The sequence below is a fragment of the Cebus imitator genome, unplaced genomic scaffold (assembly GCF_001604975.1).
Source record: "Cebus imitator isolate Cc_AM_T3 unplaced genomic scaffold, Cebus_imitator-1.0 Scaffold129, whole genome shotgun sequence".
In the NCBI taxonomy this organism is placed as follows: Eukaryota; Metazoa; Chordata; class Mammalia; order Primates; family Cebidae; genus Cebus; species Cebus imitator.
The window spans coordinates 3,166,262-3,177,500 of record NW_016107444.1 but is presented as its reverse complement, the minus strand read 5'-3'; the positions used below and the strand labels follow the sequence as shown (position 1 = coordinate 3,177,500).

Below are 11,239 nucleotides of genomic sequence, written 5' to 3'. Positions count from 1 at the left end.
ATATAATATTCCAAAAAAAGGCTTTCTTATCCAAGGTTCAAAACTCAGAAACTTAAAAAAATGTAAATACCTTACTTCATGAAAATTTAAAAGGTTCTATATGGTAAAAGACATCATAAATACAGTTTTTATAAAAAGTAACAGAATGGGAAAAAAATCACAAAGCACAGTTATAATAAAGGATTATTATCCACAATACATAAAAAACTTGTAAGAATCAATAAGAAAAAGACAATTCCATAGAAAAACAAACATAGACAGTGTGCAGAAAAATCACAGAGAACAAAACGAAGATAAACATAAATGGCCAACAAACACGTTTTTAAAATTATAAATAACTCAAATACCCAATAAGGAAAATAGTTAAATAAATTATAGTACATATATATGATAGAATGCCATGAAGCCATGATAAGAAATAAGGTAAATTTTTATTAAGTGAAAAAAAGTCAATAATAACATAGGTATGATCACATCTATAAGAATACATTGCTACATGTCTACAGGAAAAAGTCTGAAAGAATGCACACCAAACGATTCTGCTTTTAGGAAAAGCAGTGGGATTGATCAGGGCATGGAATGTAGGCTATGGAATGTGAAGTGAGATTAAAATTTTTATTCTACTTGCTTTTCTAGTTGGGAATTTTTGACAATGCGAATACATGCACTTATTACTTGCATAATTCTGAAAACTATTTCTAAAAGCAACAGAAAATAGATGAAATTCTATTGGTATATAGCATTAATAGTAGTGAAAGTCTAACAGAAAAGATCTGAAAATCTCCCAAAGTCATGTAGAAACAGATCTACCTGATACACTGTGTACCTAGAAATGATTTTGCATCATGTATAGCTTCACAGATACCCCTATCCCACCAACCTCCAATCCTTCCACTATACATTGATTCTTTTCTAGCTGCTTGAACCATTAGCTATAAATTTAACTTAAAAGCAAATTATATTTAATCATTGTACCCTGAGATCTAACATTCAGGGAGTTTCTTCAGGTGCAAATACATCCCATTCTTGGGTTTGAGGATAAAATGGTTGGAGAAAGTAAGAGGCCTGGTGGGGTCTGGAGTCATTCTGAAGTGAAGCAGAATCAAAGCAATGGTCACCTTTAACTCAATCATGGCGAACTGTTGCCCAATGCAGTTCCTGCAGACAAGCAGAAAAGAAAGTGATACTTGAAGAAATGATGTTTCTTCTGACTATAGTAAAATACTAGCACAAGAAGTCTCAAGTATACAGTAAAGCGACATTTTTCCACCAAATGCCATTGAAACTTTTGAACTCTAGACTTAAATTGTCCACTGTGAGAATGTGGGCTGCAAGGCTCCAACATGATGCCTTCCCTATCACAAGATGGCAGCTGGGGTTACTCATGAAATTATTTCTCTTGTTTTGAAGGTGGACTGCATTAAGCCTATGAGCAGTAGCTTACATTGTGGGATTGTTTTTGAGACATGGCCAAATAGGATGTGATAGAGAATAGGACTGTCCTTTGTAAAAGTAACTGATCCTTTAGGGCTTAAATAGGCACCAAGATCTACGGTTCCCTGGAAGAATGTATAGAGCTAAGGAACGAAAGGAGTAAGCTATTCTCAAGTAAACATCTTTGGGTACTTTCAGCAACTTCAAATTGTTCTCACCTTGATCCAGCTGAGAATGGTAAGTAGGCATAGGGGTGTCTCTGATCAGAATTCTCCTTAGAGAACCTCAAAGGGTCAAAGACCTGAAATGAGAGGACAACCCCACCACCATCCCCAAACATCATGAACACATTTCTTCACCTACTACCTAGCACTGATCAATAGAAATATAATGTGAACTATATGTGTAATTAAAAATGTCCTGGTGGCCACCTTTTTAAAAGGTGAAATTTGCTGAGTGCAGTAGCTCACACCTGTAATCCCAGAATTTTGGGAGGCCAAGGCAGGCGGATCACAAGGTCAAGAGATTAAGACTCTCTGGCCAACATGGTGAAACTCCATTTCTACTAAAAAGACAAAAATTAGCTGGGCATGGTGCACACACCTGTAGTCCCAGCTACACAGGAGGCTGAGGCCAGGAGAACTGCTTGAACTCCGGAGATGGAGGTTGCAGTGAGCCGAGATCATGCTACTGCACTCTAGCCTGGCAACAGAGTGAGACTGTCTCAAAAAAAAAAAAAAAAAAAAAAAGTGAAATTAAAACTAAAAGAGTTTTTTTTTTTTTTTTTAAAAAAAACCAAAATTATCATTGCAACCTGTAACCAATATAAATAATTGCTAAAAGGAAAAAAGGAAATGTTTCACTTTTTTTTTTTTTAGGATACTATGTCTTCAAAATCCAGTGCAAATTTTACACTTAGGGCACAACTCAATTCCAACTGGCCACATTTCATTTGCTCAGTAGCCGTATGTGTCCCGTGGCTACTACACTGGGCATTGTACCTTCCGATCTGCCTACCTCGCAGCCTCCAAACTGACCTGTCTGATACCCAGGGAAACTAAAATACTATGGCAAGTGGTATTATTTTCACGATGGAGATACATTCACCTAGAAATAGATGTGCATCCATTTAGAAATCAAGTCAACATGATTATGTGGCCAATTGTTACAGAGACATATATTCCAGCTTCCTATTACATGTAATAGATCTTAAACCTTAGTGGCTTAATTAAAAGAAATCACTAATACATGTCAAGAGTGTTTCAAGAACACAGAAGAGTTGTACGTTTCTTTTGGCTTTTATGTTTATTTTTGCTTTGTGTCATTTACCTTAATTATATAGCCACTTGTGTGCTTAGCTACCAAAAAGTGACTTGCACAGTATTAGTCCTTGGAAGTATTTATGTATAAGAGAGAATCATACCTTTGGGTTTTTCCAGACAGCAGGGTTGTGGTGAAGACCCCAAATACTAAGAACCACAGTGATCCCTAAGAAAGGAGGGAAGTAAAAGAGATTGCAGGAGAAAGAGCAAGTTGTGGGCTACTGTTACACTGCTCTTAAACAAGACTTCCCTTCTTGAAGGAAAGAGCTAGTGCCTGACAATCCTCTGCCTGCTGTAGCTGATGACATCAGTGAGGAACTCATACGAAGACACAGCTTGGGCTGGCACCTAAGCTTTCCACACAACAATTTACTTAATTCATGATTCTGTCTTAAGTAGCTGTTGGTGTCATATTAAAGTGATAAACCATGTTTATGTTTTCTGCTATGTTTGGAAATTACTTAAATATTTGTTTTTTGTTTTTGTTTAGAGTCAGGGTCTGGCTCTGTCACTCAGGCTGGAGAGCAGTGGTGCGAGCATAGCTCACAGTAACCTTGAACTTCTGAACTCAAGTGATCCTCCTGCCTCAGTCCCCCAAATAGGCAGGAATACATGCTTGCAACACCATGCCTGGCTATATACTTTTTTTTTTTTTTTTTTTTTTTGTAAAGACAGGGTCTCACTATGTTTCCCAAGCTAGTTAGTCTTAGACTCCTAACTTCAAGCAATCCCCACACCTTGTCCTCACAAAATATTGGAATAGGTGTCAGTCACTGTGCCTGGCCTAAATACCTGTTAATGGACTGTTAAGCACCTCCTGGAGACAGTTTGGGTATAAACAGAATGGGCCAGGCACAGTGGCTCACACCTGTAATCCAGCACTTTGGGAGGCCAAGGTGGGCTGGTCTCGAGGTCAGGAGCTTGAGTCCAGCCTGGCCAACATGGTGAAACACCATCTATACTAAAAATACAAAAATTAGCAGAGCATGGTGGCATATGCCTGTTATTTCAGCTAGTCAAGAGGCTGAGGCAGGAGAATTGCTTGAACCTGGGAGGTGGACGTTGCAGTGAGCCGAGATCAGGCATTGCACCCCAGCCTGGGCGACAGAGCAAGACTCTGCCTCAAAAAAAAAAAAAAGCACACAACTGTTATTCCATTGTGCAGATATGAAGATCCAGTGACACATTTCCATTGGTGCTGTTCATATATGGAAAGTATAGAATTCTGGCAAATATCCATGTTGTTTGGTGATAAAAATTGTAGAAAATAAAGGAAGAGAATTTGAGGATTATTTGGTTTCCAGAAATAATTCTAGTAAATTAGTTCTGGGTCTGTCAGCAAAGTTACAGTAACAGGCTGTAGATGTTTGCTACAAGCAATCCTGTTGGCTTGTTTCCTAAGACATGAATTAATAGAACATTGAATCAGATAAGTGAAAATATGTCTCACATGACCCCTCTGCTTCCTATAAGTCCTGCTCAGAAACCTGTGTTGTTCTGAAGAGCTCTAGGCTCTAGACTCAGGGCCTCTGCACGAGTTCTAGCTCTGCTCACATCAGTTAACCTCATCTACACATTGGGGTTCCCTCTGGATTTCTAGTCACATCTAAAGTATTTAAAAGTGTTTAGAAAACTGTAAATAACTGTATAAGTGTACGTTGACATCACATTCCAAAGGGAAAAATGAGATAATGGTTTTGAAGACTCTACATAAGCTATTAAATGTTGCACATTTATAAGGGTGATATTAAGATGATGAGGCCAAAGATCCCCGTTGGTCTTTCAGACGAAGATAGTGGTGCTCATTTTCCATGAAGTTTCAGCTGAGTCTCAAAGTGAGCCAAACAAAGATTATCTTAGAAATGTCTTCCCACAATGGAAGAGATCCTGGGCTGGGGTTCCAGAGACATGGATTCTGGGCTTACCTTTGGTGCAAGTGGTTATTCACTGAAATTCACATCTGATCAAAGCATTATCCTCTGAGCTCCTCATAGGTGATTAAACCTAAACCACATGTTACCATTATCTTTTAACTTCACCAAGTGCTAAGAGACTCACTAGTCATTGTCACTGTGGTCCCCAAGATCCCACAGCCTCTAGGAAATGCTTAGAAAAAGAATAGACCTGCAGGTAATGTGCATCCATCTGGGAAGGTAAGTGGCTTGCTGAGATCTCTGGAAATGGATGGGACTGCAGGAATCAATCGGAATGTCTCCTTGATGCACATTGTGGTGTATGACATTTCACCCAGCTGGTCCCTGTGAGGATGAGTGAGGAAAGGGATTCAGATATCATAACCAGTTTATTTTTTTCTGTTTTATGTTTATTCCTGGTAATTATAACCCTGAGGTTAAATCCATTTTGCAACTGGTGTATGTAACAGAATGTTAAAATGGGACTCTCTGCCTCAGGATGAGCTGAGGTCCCAGAGTCAGAGGAACCAAAAAGATATATCATATATCCTTATTATAAACTGAGCTGCTAAACTACCAGTAAAACATTTGCTATGGAGAGTTCTGAAACCCAGTTTTGCAGTTTTGCAACTCTTTGCTCATCATATGAAGTAAGAATGCATAAAAATGGCTAAGGATTAAAGAGAAGAAGCTTAAGAATTTTGAGAGAAAAATTATTTAAAGTATTGTGGGAATGCCAGAGTACCATGGAGAAGGAAGGGTGCTTCTCCCAGCTTAAACAACAAGAGGTTTCATGAGGATCACTTAGATGATCTGACTTGTGCTCCTTGGAGTTTGGGGAATACAGTACTGATGTGAAAGGCTGTAACTCAGAAGAGACAGAGAGGCAGAGGAGAGCAGCAGAGGCAAGGCAAGGATGTGCAACTATGTCCTTGAACCAATGAACTGGCAAGAGGGAGAGCTCTGGAACCAGCTTGAAAAAGACTGCCTAAGGACAAAAATTCTCTTGTCCCTTGAATTGCCACTGGAAAGTCCCAGTGAGAGAGTCTCCAAGAAACGGAGTGTCCCCTTGAGAGAAAGGGAAGCATGGTATATCCACCAAGCCCTTTGGCATGATCACAATACAGCCAGCCCTTTACTTTTTATCCCGTTTCCTCCTAAAACCATTCCTGGAAAAGTCAGAAACAGCAGCTAACTGGGTATTGGAGATCAGTAAGAATAAGTTAAGCATAAACCCCTTGCCCACTTCTGGCTTCTAGACCCAAAGAAGTACCAAGCTGGAATGGAAAGAAAAGCTCCTAGTGGATATGTATTTGAAAGTTTCATTACTACACTGGGCCAGATAGTTTAATGACTGACATAAGACTGTTCTTATGATTTAAATGAATGAGAACTCTATCAGACTCACTCAGGATTTTGCCCCAGAGATAAAAAGAACTTGCTCCACAAAGCAAGTTTAAAGTTTATAAGTGGAAGAAGAATAGAGTCTTTTTTTTTATTTGCATCCTAGCTAGTCAGATTGGTTCAATAAAATGACTGTCTATATTTAGTCTGTCTTCGTGTTTTTATATGTTTTTCTGATTACTTATTTTGAATGCAGGCTTTGGCCATTAGGTAATGTGAAATTTTAATTTTCATTTCTTTCTTCCTCAAGCTCAGGATAAAAAAAGAGTAATTCTGCTTATGCTGGCACTTTGCATAATTAAAAAAAAATTTTGTTCGTTTCAATCATGGAACAAAAAGAAGAGAGAAATTTTAAGCTAACACAGAAATGAGCTGATAAGGAGCCAAAAGGGGAAGTTGAACAACTGGGAGAGATATGAACATTCTGGTTTATGAAGATCAAAGGACTCTAAGTTAAGACCAAACCAAATGAAAATAAATGGAGGCACATTATATCAGATTGTCAAAAGTAAATGAAAGACAAAGAATCTAGAAAGCAGTAAGGGAAGGGACTCACCACATACAAGAGATGACAATAAGGTTATGAGAAGAATTATCAGAATAAATCTTGCAAGCTAGGAGGGAGTAGAATGAGGCATTCAGAAAGCTGAAGAAAAAGAAAAAACCTGCTAACCAAGAATACCATATCTGGCAAAGTTATCTTTCAAAACGAAGAAGAGATAAAAACATCTCCAGATAAACAAAAGTTGAGGGTGTTCATTACTACTAGACTCACCTTATAAAAAATGCTGATGTGAATTCTCCAACTTGAAATAAAAGAATACTAATTAACAACATGAAAATTGAAAATAAAAATCTCACTGGTAAAGGTAAATACATAGTGAATTTAGGATACCCTAATAATGTAGAGGTGGTATGTTAATTACTTCTATCTCTAGTATAGAGAATCAATATTGTGAAAATGGCCATACTGCCGAAAGTAATTTATAGATTCAGTGCTATCTCCATCAAGCTACCATTGACTTTCTTCACAGAATTAGAGAAAACTACTTTAAATTTCATATGGAACCAAAAAAGAGCCTGTATAACTAAGATAATTCTAAGCAAAAAGAACAAAGCTGAAGGTATCAAGCTACCTGACTTCAAACTATACTACAAGGCTACAGTAACCAAAATAGCATGGTACTGGTATCAAAACATATAGACCAATAGAAGAGAACAGAGGCCTCAGACATAATGCCACACATCTACAACCATCTGATCTTTGATTAACCTGACAAAAACAAGCAATGCAGAAAGGATTTCCTAGTCAATAAATGGTGCTGGGAAAACTGGCTAGCCATATGCAGAAAACTGAGACTGGATCACTTCCTTAAACCTCACACAAAAATTAATTCAAGATGGATTAAACATAAGACCTAAAATCATAAAAACCCTAGAAGAAAACCTAGGCAATACCATTCAGGATATAGGCATGGGCAAAGACTTCATAACTAAAACACCAAAAGCAATGGCAACACAAGCCAAAATTGACAAATGGGACCTAATCAAACAAAAAAGCTTCTGCACAGCAAAAAATAGGAACACTTTTATGTTGTTGGTGGTAGTGTAAATTAGTTCAAACACTGTGGAAGACAGTGTGGTGATTTCTCAAAATCTAAAACCATTTGACCCAGCAGTCCCATTACTGGGTATATAGCCAAAGGATTATAAATCATTCTAGTATAAAGACACATGCACACATATGTTTACTGCAGCACGGTTCACAATAGCAAAGACTTGGAACCAACCCAAATGCTCATCAATGATAGATTGTATAAAGAAAATGTGGCATATATACACCATGGAATACTATGCTGCCATAAAACAGGACGAGTTCATGTCCTTTGTAGGGACGTGGATGAAGCTGGAAACCATCATTCTGAGCAAACTAACACAAGAACGGATAATCAAACACCACATATTCTCACTCATAAGTGGGAGTTGAACAGTGAGAACACATGGACACAGGGAGGGGAACATCACACACTGGGGTCTGTTGGGGGGTGAGGGGCTAGGGAGGGATAGCATTAGGAGAAATAGGTAATGTAGATGACAGATTGATGGGTGCAGCAAACCACCATGGCATGTGTATACCTATGTGACAAACCCACATGTTCTGCACATGTATCTCAGAACTTAAATTAAAAATTTTAAAAAGTGATATATATATAAATAATGGAATACTAATTCACCCTTGAAAAGATGGATATCTTGTCATTTATGACAACAGAGATGAATTTGGAGGACATTATGCTAAGTGAAAAAAGCCAGGCACAGAAAGATAATTCCACATAATCTCACATGTGGAATCTAAAGCATCAAACTCATAGAAGCAGAGAGTAGAATAGCAGTTACCAGGGGCTGTGGGAGAATGGGGGATTACAGGGAATTAGTCAAAATACACAAAATTTCAGTCAGACAGCAGGAATAAGTTTAGGAGATGCATTGGACAATATGTGACTGGAATTAACAACAATTTGTATACTTGAAAATAGCTAAGAGGGTAGATTTTAAATGTCCTCACCACAAAAAAATGATAAGTATGAGTTAATAGACATGTCCATTGATAGAGTTAGTCATTCTACAATGTACACATATATCAAAATATCATATTGTACGCCATGTATACACACATACATAATACATATATGCAAAATTTTTGTCACTTAAAAAATTAAAAATGATTGTTCAACGTTGTATTTTGTGCTATATAGTTTAAACCTTTAGTTTATGCTAGGAAAGAGCTTCTATTTCCTTATAAAATGAGATCTCTACTATACCTTTATAATGAAAAATTTGGTTTTACCAATGTTCCAATTGAGCTGACTTTTGCACATGAAATATGGGGTTTTTTATCTACTCATGCAGCTGAGTTGTTCATAGCATTTATATTTTTCTGTCCCTTTGACCAGATTATGTCAGGGACATATTTTATCTTTGCAAACAGCATAACCTGGGCTTTATTAACAGCAAGATATGCTTAAAGTCTAGCAAAATAGAGATGACGTTTTCCACCTGGCTAACTCTTACTCGTCCTGTAATAGTCGGGTTAAGTGTCATATACCCAAGGAAGTCTCCTTGAGCTCCCATGCCAGGGTAGGGGCCTGTCTTTGTGTTAGCCAGCACATATCTCTATCATTGACTTATCATGCTGCACTGCAATATGGAGGTCTATCTCCTGTCTCCTATATTAGACCATCGAGGACAGGGCCCACAATAAATCGTAGTCATTAAGAAAATGTCTCAGTATTTAAAATGTCCTCAGTACATATTTGCTAAACTCAGCTATAGTATATATCATCTAATATTATGTTTGAAGTCTAAAATCAATCCTGAGGAATAAAATTAGTGACAAGAGGATGGGAGAAGATGTCTACAATGAACCTTAAATAATGCAGCTAATCATTCAGCCCTCTCAGAAGAGGAACTCCACTTGAACCTTACTGCTTAAGTTCTAAGTGCCAGCATAGGGATCAAGTCCTCACTTCCAATGCATCAAAGCCAAGGTGAAATAAAGAAATAAGATTTTTCACACACCATTGACTAGAAAATCAATGACAATTTATGGATAAATAAACTTTTTTTTCAAAAGTCAAGAGAATACTTTTGAGCTCTTTTCAGAAAGAACGGAAAAGTAGCCTACTTCTTCTGTTTCCACCTACACATATCCTTAGGCACTAGGGTCACTAAGGTACCAGGGCAAAAAATAAAGCAAAATCTCAGGGGGAAAACTAAGATGAAAAATTTAGGGGTACAGCTCTTACCAGGTAATAGAAGACCCATCCCCCAGGATGCCCCTGACCTCCTCCCGGCATCTCTCTTGATGCTCAGGGTTCTGAGCCAGACAGTAAAGGACCCAGGAGATGCTTGCTGCCACAGGGTCATGTCCTGCCAACAAGAACGTGCTGACTTCAGAGTGTACATCAGCATCTGAGAAGCTGCCACCATTTTCATCCTAGTAAATACAATACAGATATTTTTAAATAAAGTATCAGTCTATAAATGTTTGGAGATATGAACACAATAATGATTTTAGGGGAAAAATCAGAGTTTCAAATAGGGGTTTAAATTTTAATTCAGTTCTACAAATATGTGGTATAAGCCATATTCTGCCCAAAGTATAAAGGAGAACCAAGGTTAGATAAGAAAAGCAGGCCTTGCAAAGAGGGCCTTCAATCAGCAGACCCTAGAAATTCTCTTCAAACTCCCAGATTTCCCAGGACCTTATCATCACAATTTTATATGTTTATCCATGTGACAATTTTTTCATGATCCCCTGAAATCTATGTAACCATATGACCGTCCCCAAATCTTGTCAAATCCTTCATTTAGTCTTTACTGCCCCTCCTCTAGCGACAGAGATGCAGAATTTTTTGTCTCAAATTGCATGAAGCCACTCATCAATTCAAAGTATGGTTAAATTTAATCAATCGGTTTTATTTTTGTCTCCCCATCCCATTCCCGCTTACCCACCTACTCACATAATTAACTGGCCACTTGAGCAGGCTTAGAAATTTAGATGATTTACCTTGGCAGAAAGGACAATATCCAGAAAATCCTGGTACTTCCTCTTCTGAGTGTTATCCTGCTTTCCCCCAGTCTGGAGGGATTTCTTTCTATCCTGGATTATCATATCTGGGTAGAAAAATAATTTCTAATTACCAAAGTGATAGCAAAGTCAAATAAATTATAAAGCAACCCATGGTTAATGTATAGATTCAAATCTTGCCTGATTTCCAGATATTTAAATAGGTCTTATTTTCACAGATGGTTTATTTTCCCCATCAAAGGGACTTTTGATCAAAGCTCCAAAGATGAATAACACAGACCAAAACCACAGTTTCTATCAGTATGTGGGCAATAAAATTAAGATGATTTCAAGTTTAGATGCAAGTGACCCATCATTATTTACTTCCTCAGTCTAATATTTTATTTTCATGAAAAAGTTATTAAATAAAATGAAACGAAATAGAAGACAGGCAAAGAAATGCCAATATATTTATAACTGAAGGAATTGAAAGAAAAAAACAAAACTTTGGAACAGAGGCAATATTTATTTACTATTTTTAAAATTTCAACTTTTATTTTAGATACAAGGGTACATGTACAGGTTTGTTACATGGG

At 37.5% G+C, this 11,239-nt stretch overlaps 1 protein-coding gene across 2 annotated transcripts in view; it reads right to left on the bottom strand.

Moving 5' to 3' along the window:
* Window positions 1-412: 412 nt before the first annotated feature.
* Window positions 413-11,239, bottom strand: part of CYP4X1 (cytochrome P450 family 4 subfamily X member 1) — a 148,809-nt gene continuing 137,982 nt past the window's right edge. For both annotated transcript variants that reach the window (XM_037742898.1, XM_017540931.1), the window contains 6 exons: window positions 10,644-10,750; window positions 9,880-10,070; window positions 4,881-5,014; window positions 2,858-2,922; window positions 1,653-1,735; window positions 413-1,158 (listed from right to left, as the gene is read on the bottom strand). In XM_037742898.1, the coding sequence (XP_037598826.1) occupies window positions 984-1,158; window positions 1,653-1,735; window positions 2,858-2,922; window positions 4,881-5,014; window positions 9,880-10,070; window positions 10,644-10,750 (755 nt within the window). In that variant the 3' untranslated portion in view covers window positions 413-983. The remainder of the gene's footprint in view (window positions 1,159-1,652; window positions 1,736-2,857; window positions 2,923-4,880; window positions 5,015-9,879; window positions 10,071-10,643; window positions 10,751-11,239) is intronic.